At 43.9% G+C, this 22,411-nt stretch overlaps 1 protein-coding gene across 13 annotated transcripts in view; it reads left to right on the top strand.

The window, feature by feature from the left end:
* The window catches only part of BCAS1 (brain enriched myelin associated protein 1), a 67,967-nt gene extending 50,020 nt beyond the window's left edge, over positions 1-17,947 (top strand). For 6 of the 13 annotated variants that reach the window (XM_067708544.1, XM_067708543.1, XM_067708539.1 and 3 more), the window contains 3 exons: positions 7,640-7,705; positions 13,600-13,860; positions 16,784-17,947. In XM_067708544.1, coding sequence (XP_067564645.1) covers positions 7,640-7,705; positions 13,600-13,860; positions 16,784-16,858 — 402 coding nt within the window. In that variant the 3' untranslated portion in view covers positions 16,859-17,947. Of the gene's footprint in view, positions 1-318; positions 415-522; positions 989-7,639; positions 7,706-13,599; positions 13,861-16,783 lie in introns of those variants that run through there. The other 7 variants (XM_067708551.1, XM_067708542.1, XM_067708550.1 and 4 more) reach the window with 3 other exon arrangements.
* Positions 17,948-22,411: the final 4,464 nt, after the last annotated feature.

Here is a 22,411-nt window from a genome sequence, read left to right as displayed (position 1 = left end):
TATTTTTAAAAGTTTCGCTGTGTATTTGGCAAATGATCCCATTTTCCTCGTTATGGTAATAATATGCAGTTTCCTTTGAAAATACGTTTATTTACATAAAGAACATAAGGTATTTTTAAAGGATTAAGTAATTAATAGTTCAAGTTATATTTTGATGTTGGAAAACTTCTGAAGGGGATGTATGAGTGACACAAATTTGGGCAAAGCTTGTTTATAGATAATTCCAGAAAGGGTATGATATGAAAGGAAATGACGATTTCCTAATAGTGAGGGTGTATAATTTAGTTGGTGAATTTGCCATGTTTTTAATTTCTATAGAATGGAAAGAATCTGGGCAGACATCTTTGGGCGTCTGTGAAGAGTCATGTGCATAAAATATCTAAACATCCAGGAACTTAATATAATGCAATCAAACCCCAATCGGCTAGAAGACAAAAAAACAAAAACCATGTAAAAGGTCATTGGTTTAATTCTCTTTTAATGAAAAACAAGAATTTCATTATAGTGTGCCTTTATTTTCAGGAGTATTTGGGAATTAATCCTTTGAGAAAGCAACTCTCTAATTTCACAAGCTCAATCTGTTAAGGAATTCTTTCTAGTCCACAAAACAAAACAGAACAAAACCCTTGCCAGTGGGAGATGAGGAATATTAGAAATCACTGTTAGAAACTGTTGACAGGAATCATTTTCTTTTATTGCTGAATTCTCATGGAGTAAGAAGTACTGGGCAGCCTGCATGGCTGGAACCCCATCTGTATTCCTGGCCATTTATTCTGCAATTTGGCACTGAAAATGGGCATCAAGATTTGAGATTTTTAAATCAATTTTTACATGACATCAGGAAAGAAAAGAACATTTGGCCTCTTTCTGGCAACCCATCTACATTACAAATGGGATCCCCAAATAGCTCATCACAACATTGAGGATGGTCCAGCTTTCTCGTTTCTGGATGGAGTTGAGAGATACAAAAAAAAAAAAGCAAACAGAATGACTTTCTCTTCCAAATAATCAACATGAGACTTCTTCGTTTAAAAGGGAGGAAAATACAAGAGACTCCATATAAAGCATGAAAGACCTCTAAACCACCCAATGCATCCATTCAAAACAAGTCCTTAAATTCAAGTGAGGTTCCATACTTAAATTCGTCCTCTGGAGTTATCCATTAGATGTTGTTTGGGGATATTTTCTAGCAGTAGAAACTGTGTAAGTCTGAACAAATTGGAAACAAGCGTCGTTTGGAATTGATTCTCCATAGGATAGGGATGGGGTAGAAAAGGACACATTTCCCCAAGTAATCCTCCGTCACTTCACAGTGCCAGGTCTTATAATGTCCATTGTTCTTATTTCCTGTTGCCCACTAAAAGGGTTATACCTGGGAGCTTGAATATTATTGCTTCCTTTTAATTTTTAAACCCCCAAGCTTCCATGATTGTTGAGATTTCCCCTAAAATTCCAGATTTCTTAATTATTCTGGTCTTGCATTCTGTTTTGTTTTCATTAGAACATTATATTCCCATTGCAGTTAATTCAGATACACAAAAGACAGGGGTTTTTTCAAGTTTACCACAATTCCCACCACTCCCTATTGCCCCACCCAGGCCACCTCCCTCGTTGACATTTCTGGTCTATCCCGTGGGTATTTGAGTTTGCAGCCCCAGATACAGAGCCATCTCACTCTTTATGAGAACTTCATTGAATCACGTTGTCTGGGTTTATCATGTTCTGATTAACCGTTGCGCTATGGATGGACATTTGGTTTCCAACTTTCTGCATTTCATTTATTCACTTATTCAACAAATAATTATTAAGCTCTCACTATATTCTAGACGATACAGATACGTAAATAGACGTGGTCCCTGTCCTCATGGAGAACAAAGCCTAGTAAGGAAAACAGACTTATTTTGAAGTCTGTGCCGTATTCAGTGAGCATGCACCATGTATCTTCCACACGTGATCTCAGCGGCTTCACTAACCTGCATGAATATTGTTATACGTCTACTTTTTGCCCAGGTGTTAATATCCCCATAGTGTAGAATCCTGCAAGTCAGCTTCAGCCGTTTTTTTCAGGAAACACTTTTGGGTAATATTTCATAGCTTTCAAACTAAAGTCTTTGGATTTATGTCGGGAAAAAAACAAACAAACAAAAAACTGCTTTAAGGGCTTGAAGATAGAGGCAGCATCTGGCCCATCGCTGTGGGATTTTTATTTTCTATTTCTTTTAGTATGTGCCTGAGCATTATAATTGAATAAGTGAATGTTTTAAACTGATTTTAAGTATTTTTAGCAAAATATAGTTTTTAAAAGTAATTGATTTAATAGAAGAGAAAACTCAATTGCAAACACATCACCCTTGTTTTGTAATCAGGGTTTCCATTCATCTGATCATTGATTTTCTACTTTCTAGCCTTCCCTTCCCTTAAATTTCTTTCAGATAGCGTATTTTACTATCCCATGGCAAAGTACTTCTTGGTTGAATATTTTTTTTAAATAAATGCATTTCCCAGTTCATTTCTAAAGTGATCTTTTTCTTTCCAGAAATTAATCTTTCCTAAAAATAGAAAGAAGATCATTTTTCAAATAATTATATTTCAGGGAAAAGAAAATAGAGTCATATAAGTCCTAACATTGCATTGGGCACATGTAGATATAGCACTTCACAAAAATCCTATGGGCTCCTACAGACTTTCGAAAAAATTGCAAGGAATAGCAAAGACATCTGTCACACCCTAAATAGAAAAAGAGTCTTATGTGTATTAATTCAACGGTATGTCAAGAAATTGGCTATCTGAAGCACTAGTATGTTTTTACAAAGTGCGTGGGTGGAGAACTGTATTCATGTACCCACAAACCAGGTAGGCAGATAAAACCAGAAAAGGTGGTGGATGGAAGTACAAAGATAATAGATTTATACTTTGTCAATATTAATAACACCTTACACTTGAAAAGTGCTTTCTCCTGCAAACCATTGTCACATACATGGTTTCATTTAATCCTCCTCCTGTCTCTTTCTCTAGACCATTAGTTTTGTAAGAAACTCTTTGTTGGAATAACCTTCTCAGGCTTAGATAAGAAAGACTCTTGAACTTTAATACTGGGCAAATTAAAGGCCCAAGTGAGACAGCCATGAAATCAGAAGGATTTTGTTAATTACACTCAATCTAATAAATCTAAGAAAACCTGCTGAAATTGACTGTCTTGTGGAAGAAGGAGAATCGTTTGTAAGGATAATTATAAAACAACAAACAGGCGTCTTTTAGCCAAAGTTTTTGATCTCAACTTCTTCCCTGAGTGTTAAGATATGAATATTGAGTTGTTCTTTAAGGTAAGGTTTCTGAAAGCAGCATTTGTTGGGGGCAATTCCTGTCTCCATCAGCGACTTGCATTCTTTCCTACCCTAAAAGGGGACTCTGGAGTCATTTGGTGGGTCTCAGCTATTAATAGTAATAATAATAATAGCTACTGTTCTAAAAACCCTGTGAAACAAACACTCTTCCTGCCCCACTGTGCAGATGAGGGCACGAAGACTCAGTGTTTAAGGGACCTGCCCAAGGTCGCGGAGCTGGTCGACAGCAGATCCAGAAGTCAGAGTCAGGCTTTCGTTGCTTCGAAAGCTGAGCCTTGTTCCTGCCGCCTCCTGTGCTGCTTCTGGCAGCCATTTTCTTTGAGAGTAAATAGAACAACCAGAGCTCCATTTTTGTGATTCTCCACCTGAAATTACAACAAAGCGCAAGAAAGCAGAATTCATACATGTCTTACATAAAGCTTGGACGAAAGTTTTCTGAATATACTTGTCACTAAAGCGAGATTTACCTTGGCTGTGTCATTTTGTGTGAATTGTCCAATTCCATTTCAGGTGAGCGTCTTGGTAAAACACAAAGATTGGACTCATAACCTCTGTTTATCCTGGAACTTTCTAGCAGGTCCAGTTCTTTAGATTTGTTGTAATGAGGTTGATTTAGTAAACAGTCGGGCTCCTCTGCTCACACTAAATTAAAATATCCCAATTCTTCCTTTAAATCGCAACTTCAGTTGGGATAGATCTCTATCAAAATACATTTGTATTCCTTTCAAAGAGATTTGAACTGACCATCAAACACTTCCACTAGAATTTTAAGTACCTAAGTGATATATATCAGAGATGCTTCCAACATTCTTCAGAGTATCAAGCTATAGGAATGCATGACACAATGAAAGAAATTTAAAAGTGATTTCATTAATATGCACGGCTTGGATTCACAACCAGATCCCATTTCAGCACCGCAGGCTGGATGCCCTGAGATGCTTCATCTTGGATTCTCGTGAATAAAAATAAACTCTTTGTAAAGAAACTTGCTCAGTATCATACTGGGAAATCTCCACAATTACTTAATAGTCTTCAAACTGTTCTTTAAAGTACTAAATAGTCTCTGAAAGCATTTTTGTCTCTTTAAACAGCAACTCTGTTTTTTGTGACAGCTGGGAAAAATAAGCTTCTGAGGTTATGGTCCTTTGAATAGAAAGCCCAACAGGAACTATTTTAATTTGTCACTGAAAGAGGGCTCTGCAAAGAGGAAAGAGGAGGGGTAGAAAGAAAACAAAGGAGAGAGGGAGAGAGGGAAGGAGAAAGGAAAGAAGGGAAGGAAGGAGGGAGGAAGGAGGGGAGGAATTGTTAATAACTGCAGGTATTGAAGAGACCTCAGATGGACTTAATAAGGCCCTTAGTCTAAACTCAGCATACAGTCACCTTTGCATAAATACCGTTTTATATGCCTCAAAGTGAACAACAGAGAAAAATCATAGAAAAACTCGAGGCATTCTTTTTTTTTTTTTTTTTAAAGACTTTTAACCTATTTGCAATGATTTCCCTGGCAGCATGACGGTCTGTTTTCAGGATGGTAGTAGCCTAGATCCACTACTGTCAAGGGAGCCTTCTGATTCAATCCAAATTCTCCCTCAAGGGCTAGCTAGGAAAGGAAGGAAGAAGAAAATCAATTTTAACCTTAAACGGGCAGGTACCTAACACTAAGCAAATTGAAACAATTAAAGGGAAGTTAAAAATCTCTCTCTCTTAGCGGGTGTAACATGACTCCTAATTATCCATTCAGGTTTTGCTTTAAAAAACCATGTTGGTTGGTTGGTTTTTGCCTTTCAGCATTCCCTAAAGGCCGCCTCATGAGGACAGGACCCTGTGTTCTACAGGACCCTAGGGAGTATGTTTGAGTAGGCAGGGCAGTTACAACACAGCCTGAATTCTGGAGGCCCCGTGAAATCCCAAAGTGGTAAAACTCTTGGGTGAGAGCTGAAAGAGCTAGTTGCAGGGAGAGAAATAATAACTGAGAGCCCTTTCTTTTTCTAAATGTTCTCAAGAAATTTTCTAAATTGTTCTCAAGAAATAGAACAATGCAGAAGACCTAGAGGAAGAAAAAAACCACCTTCCATCTGAATGGGTCTAAATTGTACAAAGAGAACAGATCCTTATTGGCCTTTGGGTTGAGCAGCTTGGGGAAACCCATGACAATGATATCTCTAAGAAAAGTGCATGGAACTTACAGACACCGGGAGGTCAGGCTGAAGAAAGAGTTCAGGAATGGCTTCTCCATTCCTAATCAGTGAAGAAGTAGGTATCAAGGTCCTAGTAGCCTAGCTCTGGAAAGGTTGCTTTGGGGGTAGGAAGGATATTGGAATTCTCATACTGTGTTCAATCATAGACAGTCCTAGTCAAGTCTTCTGAATCAGAGAACAGCACCAAGCAGTAAAGATAAGCATATTTGTGCCCTGATGATAGGCATGTCCCATAAATATCCCTATTTGAGATTTTCAACCTCCACCTTATCCAAGCCCTTATCATTTTTCCTAATTAGGTAGCTTCATAGTAGATGCTCAATAAGTGTTTGTTCGTTAAATGGTACCTCCTACCTTCTACGGGCAGTGTGGGGAGGAGGTTAAGAATGTAGAAGATGGGGCTTCCCTGGTGGTGCAGTGGTTAAGAATCCGCCTGCCAATGCAGGAGACACGGGTTCAAGCCCTGGTCCGGGAAGATCCCACATGCCGCGGAACAACTAAGCCCGTGTGCCACAACTACTGAGCCTACGCTCTAGAGCCCACGAGCCACAGCTACTGAAGCCCGCGCGCCTAGAGCCGGTGCTCCACAACAAGAGGAGCCACCGCAATGAGAAGCCTGCACGCTACAATGAAGTCGCAACCAGAGAAAAGCCCGCGTGCAGCAACAAAGACCCAAAAGCAGCCAGAAATAAAAAAATAAATAAGAATATAGAAGATGGACTCATTGCCATAGTGCCAAATCATGGCTCCCAACCTGCTACTTCCATGACCCATGTTAGTTTCTCGAAGCTTCCACTTTCTTGCTGGTAAAACAAGAGCAATAAAATTGTTCCTCTATCTGAAGACTGTGGAGTGATAAATAAATGAACTAATGCATGTTATTATCTTATTTGGTACAGTTCGGGCACTTAGCACTCCATTAAAAGTTAGCCTTCATAAATAATAATTTTTATTACCTCTGCTAATATGAGTACCCTATCTCAGATTATAGAGGCGCATAATATTAACCAGTAAAAAAAAAGTACTGAATGCTTTAATGTTTGTAACTGTTCTCCGTGCAGGTGTTATATAGGTTCTTGCTGTCCGCAAGCATAACAGCCAAGATAATAACAGTGGAATCTAAAGTCTTCCTCTTTGTGCCACAGAGCTTAACCTCCACTTCTACAATCCCTCCCTCTAGCCAGGAGGAGGAGACCATAAGCATTGAAAAAATATGTGGGGTTAGACCTGAGTCCAAATTGTTAATAACTGAACAATTCATTGCCAGACTTCTTAGGTCTTCTATCAAGCATCAAGCATAGAACATTACTAAATCCACAGCTAAAACTGCAGACTCCAGCATTGGTCTGTATTTGTCTATGGCCAGTTAGCTTAAAGCAGTGATGCCTCAGAGTCACCTGGAGGGCTTATTAAAACACAGATTGCTGGGTCCCAACCCCGAGAGTTATTGACTCGGTAGATCTGGTGTAGTTCTCAGGGTTTGTGTTTCTATCAGATTCCCAGGTGACGCTGAAGCTGCTGGTCCCGGTATCATACTTGTAGAACCTTTAGCTTAGATTTTTGATTTAAGGACCCAAATCTGTGACGTCAGCCCCATTCAGCCCTGTCCCTGATGCCGCCGGCCACAGGGGCCACTAAAGATTGGAAAATAGAGTGTTCGACAGTCCATCACTCCGCCAGGGGCAAAAAATACTACAGCAAAACACCCACCATTTAAATGTTACCAGTAGATAGCTACCAATGGTTTAATTGTTTATTTACTTATTCATTCATTCTACATGTTCAACCACCTTCTGGTTCCAACATCAGTATTTTCATCATCATTTATTTATCCCAGAATTACCTAATCCCAGGGTTTAAGACTTTTAGTGTAGTTATTTTTGGAGACCAACACTTGAATTTAATCAGACTCTGGTTATAGACCACATAGAAATCATGTGACTCATGAGGAAGGCGTTTCTAGTTGGTCTTCCATTTGTCCTGACCTTGAATCTCAACAATGAATGACTGAGGTTATCCATTTCACAACCTCCCTTGCATTCTCCATGTTGCTGTGCTTGTGGTAGCTGAAAGGCCATTGTCTGTTTGTTATTTTAGTCAGTGAAAGGGGATGGAGGGATCACCCACTCAGAAGAAATAAATGGGAAAGACTCCAGCTACCAAGTAAGTGATCTGTGAACTCGGTTCCATGGTGGGTTCAGCTGGCATGTTCTTGGTTCTCTGCAGCCTCATTTCTCATGCAATGCTCAACCACAGCCACCTCATTTGATGCCTCTAGGTTGGGTGCCTGCTGTATACCAGGCACCATTTTGGGCTTTGCAGATGCAAGCATGAACAAGCTAGAGTTCCTCAGCTATTTCTTACTGCAAAGCACCTTCATGTGCTCTTCCCTCTCTCCACATGGACAATTCTTTCCCATTCTTCACATCTTGGCCTAAATGTCACCTCCTCAAAAAGCTGTTCCCTTTCCACCCATCATCCCTGCATCTTGTCCTTTTACTTCATGGCACTTGTCACACATTGAAATAAGTCATATGTCCATGTCTCCCCTACCCCTTCCCGCCCCTGTCTGGAGTATTTGTAGAGCAAGGAAGGGGCCTCTTCTATTTTTTTTTTTTTTAATCACACTGCATGGTGCCTGGTACATAGTAGGAGCTTTTTCTGGAATAGATGTGTGAAAGACATGGGGTCAGGTGGTTCGTTTCTATCATTTTCTCTATCCTAAAGAGACAGCTATGACATTTTTATAAATATATGTATTGTTTTTTCCCCAGTGGGATCATCTCATGCTCAACACCCTATTTTATAACCTGCACTCTTTTTTAACTTAGAAATATACCTCCACAAAAATGTCATCAAATATTCTTGTTCTAATTTTGGTAATACAGAGATGTAGTTAAGAGCATGGGTTGCAGACTCAAACTGCCCGGGTTTGAATCCTGGCTCAGCTAGTTTTTAGCTGTGTGACCAAAGGCAAATTACCAATCTCTCCATGCCTCAGTTTCTCATGTGTATAATGGAGCTAGGAAAAGTGCTGCCTTATAGGGCTGTCATGTTTAGGTGAATCCGTACATGTAAAGCACTTAGAACATTCCTGGTGTAGGGACTCAACAAGTGTTAGTTGCTGTGTTTATCAGCATGAGCTGCCATAACAAAATACCATAGAGAGGAGAGAGAATGAGTATTTTGGTGTCTCTTCTTACAAAGACACTAATCCTATTGGATCAAGGCCCCATCTTTATGACCTCAATTAACCTTAATTACTTCCTTACTCCAAATACTTTCACATTGGCTTTATATGGCTTCACCATATAAAGCCATAGCTGTTGCTGTCGTTTTATTACTATTATTATTGTGCTTCTGATGAGAAAGTATCACCCTGTAATGTTGTTCATATCACACGCACACACAAATTCCAGCAATTACTAAATAATTTATGATATTTCTACTTCCATAATAATTAGTTTATCCTGTATATTTCGACATGGAATATATTGCTTTTTAGTGCATTCAAATTATTTTCATTTTTCTTTTTTAACTTATTACTATACCTGCCCCCCCAAACCCATACTCTGGACCACTTTGGAACCAAAAATCCCAAAGGTTACTACCTTGGAAACATGATAAACTTACATCATTCACCATGAAACACTGAAATATGTTTGTACATTTTGTCTGGAATCTGACAGTGAAACAGTTATGCCAGTCATTTTGGTGATTCTAAAATCTGAAAACAGTCAGTGGAAATTTGAATGAGCTGGAAACGTCATTCTATTTACACTCATCTAGAAATGTTTTGAGCATTCTATTTTCCAGGGCTTTGGATCCAGACGTGAGAAGATTGGTGTGTACTATTGGGAGATGACAAATGCTTCGTTTAACTTTGGGGGGTGGGAACAGACATTCTCTGCTCCTGTTAGATTTGCCCTCTGAGTTATAAAAGCCTTAGTTGATGTTTCCATGAAAAAAAGCCCAAGAAATTCCCAGCCTGGGTTGGCTTCCAGTGTCTGAATCAAGCGGGATGCTCCAGTAACCTTGTGCTCCAGCTTCCTGCCAGCATCCCTGGGTTCTAGGAGAGGAGACACTCGGATTATTTAGATGGGAATAATTTTCGTTATAAATTTTGAGACAGCGTCAAGCCCCAAGCAAAGGTCTAAATCTTCTGCATTTCATGACAAAGCAGTCACGCACAGTTCCGATTCTTAGCTCACTCTGAAGGTAAGGAACCGGCCATGTATTGTTTCCAGAAGTTCGTTTCTAAGCCATTTTTTAAAAAAAATTAGGCCTAATAGGGATGGAGTAATAACCATGTGGTAAATGGATATGACCCATTGAAAGCTCCCCTCTTGAAAAAAAAATCAGTGTCCCATGAGAGCTGTTGGTTTGTAGGGACTTCCCACTTCACACCCGAGTGATGTGCTAAGGGAAGTATTTTGGGAACACTTGGAAGGCGAGTTGCTGGCCATTCATCCAGCCCATTTTGATGGCGACTTACCATGTGTCAGGTGAGGTGCTGGGAATAAAGCAATGGAAGAGACACAGAGGAGTTTCGTGCTCCGGAGGGAATCAGAACATTTCCAGGTGAGCAAAGAAATCCCCGTGATGACTGCAAACATAAAGAAAATTCAGGGGCTTCCCTGGTGGCGCAGGGGTTAGGAATCCACCTGCCAACGCAGGAGACACAGGTTCCAGCCCTGGTCCGGGAAGACCCCACGTGTTGCGGCACAACGAAGCCCCTGCGCTATAACTACTGAGTCGGTGCTCTAGAGCTCGCGAGCCACAACTACTGAGCCCGCGTGCCACAACTACTGAGCCCATGTGCCACAACTACTGAAGCCCATGCTCTGCAACAAGAGAAGCCACAGCAATGAGAAGCCTGCGCACCACAAGGAAGAGTAGCCACCCCCCCGCCACAACTGGAGAAAGCCCGCGTGCAGCAACGAAGACCCAACGCAGCCGAATAAATAAATATTTTTTAAAAAATACAATAGGGAAAGGTAGTTTAAAAAAAAAGAAAAGAAAATTCAGCAGTGTTCCACAAGAAGGGGGGTCAGGCATCTTTAGACCCTCTAATCAGGGACTGTGTCTCCAAGGAGGTGATGACATTTGAGCTGAGACCTTCTGGGAAAGAAGCAGTCATCTGAAGCCCTGGAGACAGACCCGAGCAGAAGCACAGCCAGTAGGAAGCTCTGAATTGAGATTAAGTTTGTTCAAGAAAAAAAAGCACCGTGTGGCTGGAGCAGAATGAGTGGGGGGATGGGGGGTGGTGTGGGAGAGAAGATGAGGCTGGAGAGACACGGGGACTCGATTCAGCAGGTGTCTGTATTTCTTGAGCGCCTTGTCTACACCCGCAGCTCGGATGCTTAGCCACTCAGAGTCGCTACTGCTAGTGTTAAGCCAGGACCACCAACTCATCCCAGTGGGCCCGGGACGTTCCTGGTCTTAAAAAGGCAGGTTCCATGTCCTAGAACCCCCTCACTCCCAGACAGACCAAGACGGTTGGTCCCTTTATGCTTGGCATCCAGACACTGTGTGCAGTGGGCTTTCCATTACTAGCTAATTTAATCCTCACAACACCATGAAGTATGATTTGTTTGTTTGTTACTCCCATACAGAAGAGGAAGCTGAGAGATCACACCATTTATTCCAGGTCATACAGCAAGGATGTGATGAAACCAGAACCACACCATGTTTTTGTTTTTAATTTTTTATTTTATTATTTATTTATTTATTTTGGCTGCGTTGGGTCTTCGTTTCTGCACGCGGGCTTCCTCTGGTTGCGGCGAGCGGGGGCTACTCTTTGTTGCGGTGCGCGGGCTTCTCACCACGTGGTTTCTCTTGTTGTGGAGCACGGGCTTCAGTAGTTGTGGCACATGGGCTTCAGTAGTTGTGGCTCGCGGGCTCTAGAGCGCAGGCTCAGTAGTTGTGGCACACGGGCTTAGTTGTTCCGCGGCATGTGAGATCTTCCCGGACCAGGGCTCGAACCTGTGTCCCCTGCATTGGCAGGCGGATTCTCAACCACTGCACCACCAGGGAAGTCCCCACACCATGTTCTTTTGACTCCAGACACTGAGCTTTTAGCTACTCACTGTATCTTAAAATCTTCTATGCAACAAAAACAGTTAACAGGGTGTTTGAGCAGGGTCACTGGTTTCTGGCCTTTGTGCAGAGCAGCACGGTGGGAGTTTCTGTCTCTTTCTAAGGCGAGTATCTGCTCTAGGCCCTCTGTTATACTCGACATCTGTATCTTAGCATTTGCTACAACTTTGGCAACTGGGATCCAACAGAAATATCCAGGATATGTGCTTGTAAAACATCTTCTTGGGCTGCACTGGATGTCTGAGGCTTTGTTCTCCAAGGAGTTCTGCCCTCCAGGAGGGCGCTGCAGCCTGGGGAGGCCTTCGGGACAGGGGAATTTTCTCTGTCTTCCTGCTCATTTCTAAGGGGTGTGTTTGATTCACTGATGTGAAATGACAGTTCTATGCCCTCTGAATCAAAACTGTCACTTTGTCCTAGAACTTTGTGACTTGGGGACAACACATACATTTTATGAATCATAAGTTGTAAATATGTATCCAGTGGGCCAAATGCAGCCCACAGGGATAACTGTGTTGTGGTTGTTTGCTGTGAACAGGGCTTTAAAACTTTCGATGTCAATATTTTTAAACTGACATATTTTGCATTTGAAATAATTCGATTTCAAGCTTCTATCTGAAAACATAGAAGATATGACAGCACTGGGGCTGTAATCCCACATCGTATCTTTGGTGGGTCTGAGCAGTTGTGGCCCCTTTAGACAAGGCATGTGGCATTCAATTCACCACAGTGCCCCCTACTGCAAATTGTCTCCCCAGCATCAAAGCCAGCAGAGCTTGAACTGTTTTTCGTACACTAGAGAAATATTTCTTTGGCCTTATGCTGCTTTCACAACTGGGGAAATAAGTTCACCATATGATTATTCTTACCCCTAGCCTCTTTCATGCTTTCGTTTTATCTGTCTGACCCCCAGAGTCATTTCAGTTCAAGCAAGTTATGGGAAAAAGTCTTTTACTTCCTAACAGATTTTTGGTTGTCTGTAATTTACCTAGAATTTTGGATTTTACAGCCTTACTCCTCCAAATTGTAGGAACCAAGTAGGAATGCAAACATTGCACTCTATCATGATAAGATGTATGTTCACAACTAAAACCATTATCTTCTTTTACCACTGTTTTATGAAATGACAGTTTCACACTAGAAATTAAGATAGACATAATCATGAAGAAAAGACCAGGCATCCCAAGAAGAGTGACGTGTGGTTGCAAGTGGGAGAAATCCCCTCAAAGCTGGCTCATACAAAAAGGGGCTTCAGGAACGGCTAGATCCAGGGGCATGCGTAATGCCATCCACACGAGGGCTCTTTTTTTCCCTTTCTCTCTCTTCATCTCTCAGCTCTGCTTTCCCCTGTGCCTCATGGTTCATTTTTCAAGAAAAAAGAAATTCCACTTCCAGGATTTTTCTTTGGAAATGGTGGTGGTTCTGGAAGCTCCAGGCTTTCATCTTCCCAGCTTCAAGTTCATGGAAAGGGAACTGACCTCTCTCTCGGTTGCTTTAGCAAAGCCCTGAGATTAGCCCAGGTTTAGCTGCCTTTGGCCAGCTGGAACCAATCCCAGCAGCCCAATCACATGCAGTGCTCTGACCGGCCAGGCCTGAGTCGTGTGCCCTTTGTCCAGGGATGAAATGAGTGTGTCGAAACCACAGGGAATAAACCAGAGAGAAGGGTGGTTCTCCAGGGAAAACCCAGGTTCTAGTTCCCGAAGAAGGAGTAAAGAATGCTTGCTGGGGAAGTTTTCATTAATGAATGAATGACCAGATTGGTAAATAAATGTCCCCACTGTGACCTCATACCATAAAAAGTATTTACACATTTTTCTTACTTTTTTCCATCTCACCCAGGAATCCTGAACACGTAGGCACCATCCAACCTTTGAACATCTCTGTTTTAACATGTTTACTCACCTGCCACTGAGCGTTGTCTTGCAGCCACTAAAAATGCATTTTGTTTGAACTTGCTCTAGGCCCCAGAGGCCACTGAGAAGGCGGTGGTGCCGCCGGAGCCAGAACCTGCAGCCGCCGGCCAGAAGGGCAAAGAGGGCGCCTGCAAGGACAAGAAGGCGTCTGCCGAGACCGAGAAGCAGAAGAGCAGCAAGCAGGAAGCCAACGAGCCGGCCCCGCGCGTGGAGGCCCCGGGGGAGGCGAACTCGCTGCGGGACGGGGACAAGTCCCAGAAGAGGCTCGAGAAGCGGCGACCGCCCCTCGGGGGCTTCTTCAAGGGCCTGGTGGGTGGACGGTTCGCCTCTTCTTTCTGGGCTTTTCCAAAGGGGACCGGCTGGCCAGGGGGTGGCTGGGCCTTGGCCAAACACCGAGGACCTGCTGTGTGCCAGGCGCAGAGAGCAAGGTGGGCGCAGGCATCGCTTTTCCGCGGCCACAGGCAGGTGTGACGCTGATGGCGGGGGTGGGGGGGGTGTGGTGGTGGGGGTGGGGGGTGGGAGGCAGGGGCGGGCACGGGAAGGGAGCCTGAGGGTGAGGACGTGGCCTGGCCTTGGGTTTGGGAGGAGGGGGGCGGGGGCTTCTCAGAGGTTCCATGTGAGGAGGGACCTCAAGTTAACCTGTAGAGGGATGAGGCAAGGGGAAGTCTGAAGGCAGGTGAGGTCCAGGCCATGGGAACAAAGGTGTGGGGGGGAGACGGCACGGATCTGAGGCTCAGTCTGGCTGGAGGAGAGGGAATACAAGGATGGGGTGGGTTGGCAGGAACAGGTGATGATGAGAAGCAGGGATACTCGTCTGTGGCCAAAGTCAGCCTTGTGGAGTTTGCACCAGGGAAGCTGCTGTGAGCCTGGCCCTGGGTGGTGGGTATACAGACCAGGCTAAAACTGATTAGCTCCTTCCCTCTGGGGAAGTCCAGTGAGGGGTGAGTGGAGGCCAAACATTAAATAATGAACTAAGCTTGGGGTTCTTTATTTGTGTGCATTTGGTTCTTCTCTGTCTCCTTCTTCAGACTGTTAGCTTAGGGAAGGCAGTGACCAGACCTGTCACAGGCAGACGTGCTGTCCCCTCCATCCCGCCAGCGTGTGGCTAGAACACAGTCGACACCCCAGCAGTGTCTGTTGATGAACGAATAGATGGAGTGAAATACGCTACTAGTAAAGGTTTCATTATATCTGGGATAACGTAAATCCTGGCAAACAGGGAGAAGAATCATCACCCAAATAATAAGAAAGAGAGACAAGTGAAATCATACCCAGGGCCCGTGGGAACGTGGGTTGAGCCAGGAGGGCCAGGCAAGGCAATACTACTGGCATCAGCTATGGGGCCAGTGAACCGGGGTTCACCTTCATGTTGCAGTGAAGATGGGGTAGTTACGTGAAGCAAACTGCCCTAATGATTCCTAACTATGCCGTTTCATGAATATCTGTAGACATTGGTGCCCTCTAATATTATAGTAGAGGTTAGGTGAGGGCTGTGGTTCCTCTGGCCCCAGTTTGGTCTTTAGAAGCATGTCTGGGGAGTTTATTAGAAATACAGACTCTCAGGCCCCAAGTTTAAAATTTTATCATCAGTGTCATCTATTTGTCTCGTCTTTGTGTCCTTGAGTATGTGTGTAGAACTTCAGTTTGAGGCTCACTTTCTAGTGGGACACATGGAACTATAAAGTAGATAAATTAAAACACAAAAATGTTAGTGTGGGAAGTCACAGAGGGGAAATAAACATGGTAATGTGATGGGTTACGCTGGGGATGAGGACAGCAGTACGTGTGCAGCTTGGAATCTATGGATCCAGAAAGTGTTTCTGAGGAGATAATATTTGAGATGAGACAGGATTGATTATCGGTGCCAGACAGGAAGAGAGCAAGGCTCTTTGTTCCAGCAGGAGGGAACAGCATGTGCAAGGGCCCTGGGGTGGGAATGAGCTTTGTATGTTTGAGGCCCCGTTGCTGGGAGTTGGTGAGCTAGGTGAATAATAAAAGTCGCTAAGGTTGGAGCAGTGGGCAGCTCAGGCTGGCTGTACAGGCTGTGGAAAGAATGTTGACATAATCCTACTTAAATTGGGAAGCTATTAAAGGGTGTTAAGCAAGGACCTTTGTTTATGGCCTTTAAAGACTATTTTGCTGCTATAGTGCAGAAATGGCTTATAGAGTGGCAAGAGCAGAAACAGATGCCCAGGGTAACACTTCTAGGGTTACCTGGGAGAGCCAGTGGCGGTGTGGCATTGTGATGCCTGCAGAGATGCCAAGACGTGGGCAGGTTCTAGATAATAATTACAATTCAAGTCACCGAGCCCTTCCTCTGAGGCTGTGCTTCACTTATATTCATCATCTCTTTAATTACGGCAACGTCCCTTTGAGGTGGAAGTGCTTATCCTTCAAGTCCTCCATCTTCCATTGTCAGGAGACTCCCAACAGTGGTGGAGAAGGAGGGAGGGGTTTCCTGCCATTTTGCAAGGATCCGATCAAGCCCTGAGGACTGTCAGGCTGGACACGTTTCCCTGGGGTTGTCTGACCCCTTTCCTGAGAGGGCAACGCCGGCAGCGGGACTGGCACCAGCCAGGGACCCATCGAGGCCCTGTCACCTACAGGAAACGAGCTTCTGGCCCCCCTCACCACCACCCAGCCCAGCCTCAGCCCTCAGGTCAGCTTCTCAGAAACTGCACCGCCAACCACTCCCTGCCTGACCTTTGCCCTCCTAGTAACATCCCCTTCATTCTGCCCCTTTTTCCCTCCTCCTCCATATGCTGCTTGGATTCTAACAGAAAGCAGCCTACTTGGCATTACATGAAAACTTTGCAAAGATACGTTTTGTAAGAAAAGCAAACAGGCAGTGTGGTTAGAAAGTGATTAGAGAGGGTGACGGAAGTGAGCTCTAACTGTGGCAGGTTTTCTACACCCCAGGTACTAAGTACATTACAAGTCAGGACTCACTTTATCTTGGAACAACCCCTCCGAGATAAATGTTATCACCTCCATTCTAAAGATGAGGAAACTGAAGCAGAAAGAGTTCAGCCATTTGTCCAGGATTTCACAACGCTAGAAAGTAATATAACTGGGCACTGAACTCGGGCATCTCATTGGAAACCGTCCTCTTACCCACTGCCCACGAATAAGGTGTATTTATGTGGCACAGAGTCGGTGCTGAATAAATGGCAGTTGCTGTTGATACTACAGCTCTTTACTAGGATGCAACTTCTTGTATATTTCTCTCCAGGGACCCAAGCGGATGTTGGACGCTCAAGTGCAAACAGACCCCGTATCCATCGGACCAGTTGGCAAATCCAAGTAAACAAATCACCACGGTTCCCACCAAGTTCCGCCACCAAGAGGTCTTCTCCCCACTCAGTCTCCTCCCCAGCCCCGCTCCATGTATATATTTTTTCTTCCGATGGCCACGAAATGAAATTCTGCTTACACATTAAGCCTGAGCTGTTGTATATTGAGGTGTATTATTTCTGTCTCTGGTCCAGTCTTTCCTGGTAAATATAACTGTCAAGATGGTTTAGCAGGTTAACGAGCCAGGTCAGAAGAGTCGATGGTTGCCAAGCAGGTAGGGGGAGGGGGCCGAGGACTGCGTTCTGGTGAAGTTATGAAAAATGGCCGGTGATGAGTAAGTTCCAGAAGGAAAACGCCTGCCTGAAGGGATTAAGCTTTGTAGTAAATACACGCTCATCCTCTCAGCTTGAAGAGGAGAGACAAGAATCCGTTTGTTTAAGTTCATGTCTCAAGGAGGGAAAACGTGGGCTCTGTGTTGGGAGGTTGCCAATTTTCTGGAACGGAATGTGTGGGGAATGACAAAGGAATGAATAAGAGTTGTTTTTCAAATAGGGTTCTTGAACGTTACTGACGAGCGGGAAAAGATTGACTGGAGAGGGCTTGACATAATTTGGGAAAACAATTGCTTTTTGAGGCTCAGTGACAAGGGCGGGGATTACAACTTCAAAAAAAAACAAACCAAACCGAATAAGTGAAGTTGCGAGTTTATTTTTCAACACTAGGGGGCGCCAAGGTCTCCATTTTCATCCCGCATCCTGCATCCCTAACAAAGATTTCGGTCTCTGCAATCTTACATTATTAATGTTTCTCAGATGGCTGAGGGGCTTGCTTCATCTGTTCTGTCTGACACTTATCTCAAGTCTGTCTGTAATTTCCTAATGTTCTCAGGATGTGCTCTGATAAAACCCTCCCTATAACCCCAGTTAATAATAAAAATTTACAGAAGATTATTCAAATACCTGAGTTTTTTTTAATACTTGTACAGAGGAGTACATAGGACGATGAGTGTATTAAAATGTAATCCAAAGTAGCCATATGATTGACTGATACCATGTATACTGTATCTTTCTCTGATTTAATAAAAAGTACATTTACATCTGAAGGATCTTTTAATTTTCAACTTTGAAAGCAGGTCTCTCGTGCTCTATGTCTGAGATGCCTTTATCTTCCACAGTAGAAAATCAGTGCTCTTTTTCCATCTTATCTCTTCTCCCAGATCCTTCTCAATTTCCTTGTATGTGGGCACGTGCACATACAAATGTGTGCACATGTATATTTGTATATACGCACACATGCACATATATACAAACACTTTCTTAGGCCACGCCGCCTAGAGCAGAGCCTGAGACAGGGATTCAGATGCACGTGTTAGGCTGAAGGAGGGCTCCCAGGGGAAAGGGAAGAAGAGAAGGACAGGGCAGGGATTGGTCTCAGCTGGAGTTGAGTTTCGTCCTGATCTGCCAGGGGGCCCTGGAGCATGAATTGCACCATAAAGTTGGTCATACCTACAAGGCAGGGTTTGTCCCCTTGTTGGTGAGACATGGGCCACCCTGGCAGGTGTCAGGACAGGCAAGCTGCTCCCACTGAGCTGAGAAGCTGGATCCCTTACCGGCTAGAGGATGAGGGTCATCCCAAGTGTCCACTACAGGTACACATGTATACGTCCAAGCGTGTATTTATACCCACATATGCACACATTCATACTTATAAACATAGTTACTTCTATACAGGAACAGATAAGTGCATGCACACATTCATAATCATACACAGACACGTGTAACCGACAGAACCACATGCATACACTGACTCATACAAGTCCATTGCATGTACAATCCATCACAGTGATTAGAAATAACATTGAACATCCTCTCCTGACAAGTCTATACCTTAGGCAAATAAAACAATGGCTTAGGCAAAAAGGCCTTTGGAAAATGTGTTCGGGACAAAAATGTTTCTAAAAGAACAAATTGGGAGATCCTTGGCTCCTGGAACCCGCTGGCTCCCAGCTTGGGCTGCCTGAATGCTCAGTTTCCAGTAAAGACCAGAGGCCTTTTCCTTGCAGAGGGGTTGGTTTCTTCATCCCTCCTGCCCGAACCTGGAGAGTCCTCAGTGTCTGTGATTCACCCAGCTGAGAATGACCTCATGCTGCTTCATGTCTGCATGCTTAACTTTGCCCAAATGAAGAAAAAAAAAAAAAACATTGGGGAAGCCCTTGGTGGGGGGTGACTTTCCCTCCACCTCCACCATCGCCATTACAGTACATGGGATGATTCAAGGCAAACAGGCAGCTGGTTACTGCTTTGTCTCTAAACACCAGGGGGGTTGCCTGGTGTGACCTTTGGGCTCCAGACCATACCAGTCTATTGAGAAAGGTGACAGTATTATTTGCAAGCTTCACCTCACTGGACACAGGGGCTTTTTGCCCTGAAGAGAAATGTCCCCAGGCAGGGCTGAGTCACTAATGCAGAAGGAGCCCTCCCACCCTCTCCCGCCCCAGAAAAACATTTTTTAATTTTTAAAAAGAAGTTCTCTGCTGCGAATCTTGCTGGAAAGCATGCCAACAGTTTCTGTAACTGGTTTCCCATCCTCCTGGCCAAAAAAGAGAACAATCTTGTAATGAAATTGCTTTTTTTTTTTTTTTAAGAAAATTTAAGCCAGATAGGACTCAAATAAATGGCTTATTGGGGGGATTCTAAAGCCAGTTGTAGCCTGAGAAGCAAGTTCAAACTCCATTTCTGAGTTTTGTGGAGTTTGTTTGGTTTTGACTGGCGAGCCAATTCCTGATGCATTTACAATAAATACTAATTTCCATGCTCCTGCTGACCTAGTGTGAAAAGAGCACACAGTTCCCAAGTGAGCTCAGGAAAGTTCCCAGGACACGGATTCACAGAAGGACTGAAGTTCTTCAAACTACAGAACCCAGGAATGCCATTTGGATAGCAAAACGGCACACAGTAAAATGTTAAGAACACCCTGAAACTGAAAGAGAAATTAAGACCTGGAGGAGGGGGCAAAGGTACCTTTCTGAAGTTGACATACTCATTAAATTATTGACTTCTTTATTTTTAGGTGCACATGGAAGAGTGTCTTCTCCAATGTCATGAAGAAGTACCCTTTCCAGGAACTGGGCCTTTGAGCTGAAATGGCTGCAATCGGGGAAAACAAAAATCAAAAAACTCTGCTTTCCAGCTCCAGCCAACGGCGACTTCTGGACTGATATCCATAAAAGAATTCATTCAAAGGCACAGTTGTTCTCAGCAGCCCCTGAGGTCTCTCATGAATTCATCCTCTTGGGGAAAGGGACACATACCACCCAAGGAAATGCCAAACTGGTTTTACTGTACCCCCCTGCCCTTTAAACAAATTATCGGGGATTTAAATCACACACACACACACACACACAGACTCTCTAGCTGGACTGTTGTTGTTTGTTTGCAAACAGATGCACTGGGGTCCCCTTTAATTAGATTCCAAGAGGCTAGAATCTGTGTTCTGCTGGCTCTCTCTCAAAGTGCCTGGAAGGGAGCAGACCTGACGAGTATCATTTCTTTTGTCAAATAATCCCAAGTTGACCTTAAGCCTTACAAAATAAAATCAGATCGCCACCCTACCTTAGAAGGAAAGCAAAATGATTTCCATTATTAACTCACCCAGGTTGCAAATGCAGGGAATGCGCTTTGCAGAAATGTAAGATGATTCTTATCAGCTTTTATCCTCCCAATGTCCCTTTTTCGGCCTTTTAAAAAGGCAGTTTGCTCGGTGAGTAGGATTAGGTTCCTCTGTGGTCTAGATCTTGTTCACTCTATCAGTGGAAATAAAGGGAGTCCAGCCCCCCTGGAAATTACAGGCTCCATTAGGAAGAAAAGAAATTACTTACAGAGCAGCAAATTCTGTAAATTTGTAATTCAGATCTTAGCCCTGGCCTGAATGCCAGTCAGGATCCAGCCCTTTGCATAAATTGGTTTTCTGGGGAGCTTAACTCTTTCGCCTCTGTTTCCCTTCCCCGGAAACCTATTCACTCAAGCCTGTCTATCCCCTGGCCCTTTAACTAGCCATAGCCCGTGCCTGGGTAGCAACCCGTGCAATTTCACAGAAGTAAGGGTAATAATAATAAGGCCTTACATTAACACACTTCACAGTTTATAGACTGCCTTTTGAATATATTATCTAATTTAAAGCTGTATGCCCCTAACTGAACTTAATTGCCTCCTTTGTTATATTTTATTATGAGGGGAACTGGTGTGCACCTGTATGGCTTTTTTTTCCCCCAAAGGCGCACTCCTTAACAAAATGGCCTCCAGCTGGAACTCTGGCAATGATTGCTCATTGCTCACGTGATTTATTCTCGTTAAATCTGGCCACAGCCGGGAGTTCCAAGACCTGGCGTCCCATAGTCTCTAGCCTGGTCCTTTTCCCTGACTGCCCGACCAGGAGGCTGGGCTGAAGCAACTCTTTAAGAATATGTTACTCTTAAGTAACTTCTAGAAAGTGGTCAAGTTGAATGAAGAGAACTAGAAAAAGAGGGCCAAACCGGGTAAGTCAATTGCCTTCTGTGATTCTCAGTCCCCCAAACAAAGGTAAAGTTGGTTGTTGGTGGTTTTTCCATTCTTATCAGCTCAGTCTTGGAAGAAGCTTGAGGAAGGGTAGTGTGATTGCAAACCGTTTAAGTTGGTGTCATTGCTAAGCATGTAAGTCACCCTCACCAGCCCACCACGCTCCACAAAGCAGCCTTGCCTCTCTCATCTCCACACCCAACTAGGGGAGAGGGCGAGTGACTTACCTCGTCAGTTTCCTCCCTAAACAGGAGGATAATAAAAGTGCCAACTTCATGGAGTTGCTGTGAGCATGGAGCAAGTTGGAGCAAGGCAAACGCTTCATGCAGTGGCTGGTGCATAAAAAACAGTACAGGAGGGCTGATAGAGCACAGGGCATTTTAGCACCAAGTAGCTGAAAACTCCTACTCAAATTGGCTAATTAATAATAAAAACAGTAGGGATATTTATCATTTCATGTAACAGGTGTTTTGTCACAGCCTGCCTCTGATTCTCTGGGACTCTGCTCTGCCATGTCCCATGAGCTGACCTCATCCTAAAACCAGTGCCAGATGATGGCTGCAGTGCCAGACAAGGGAATGACGGGATTACCATAATCAGTTTTGATTTATCATTTTGGTGAAATCAATATTGAGACGGCAACTAGGATAATGCAGTAAACAGTAAAGCAAGCATTAATCTGTTTTGTTTTTGTTTTTTTTTTTGCGGTACGCGGGCCTCTCACTGCTGTGGCCTCTCCCGTTGCGGAGCACAGGCTCTGGACGCGCAGGCTCAGCGGCCGTGGCTCACGGGCCCAGCCGCTCTGCGGCATGGGGGATCTTCCCGGACCGGGGCACGAACCCGCGTCCCCTGCATGGGCAGGCGGACTCCCAACCACCGTGCCACCAGGGAAGCCCTAATCTCAGTATTTTTTAAAGGTAGACGTTCCCCAAAACAACCAGGCCCCTTCAATTCAAATTGATGGGACCTGAGCAATTATGATGCCTGCCCTGCAAACCAGGGCCATTAGACCG

This window comes from Pseudorca crassidens, chromosome 15, assembly GCF_039906515.1.
Source record: "Pseudorca crassidens isolate mPseCra1 chromosome 15, mPseCra1.hap1, whole genome shotgun sequence".
Taxonomy (NCBI): Eukaryota; Metazoa; Chordata; class Mammalia; order Artiodactyla; family Delphinidae; genus Pseudorca; species Pseudorca crassidens.
The sequence above is the reverse complement of the archived record's forward strand: the minus strand, read 5'-3'. Positions and strand labels throughout refer to the sequence as shown.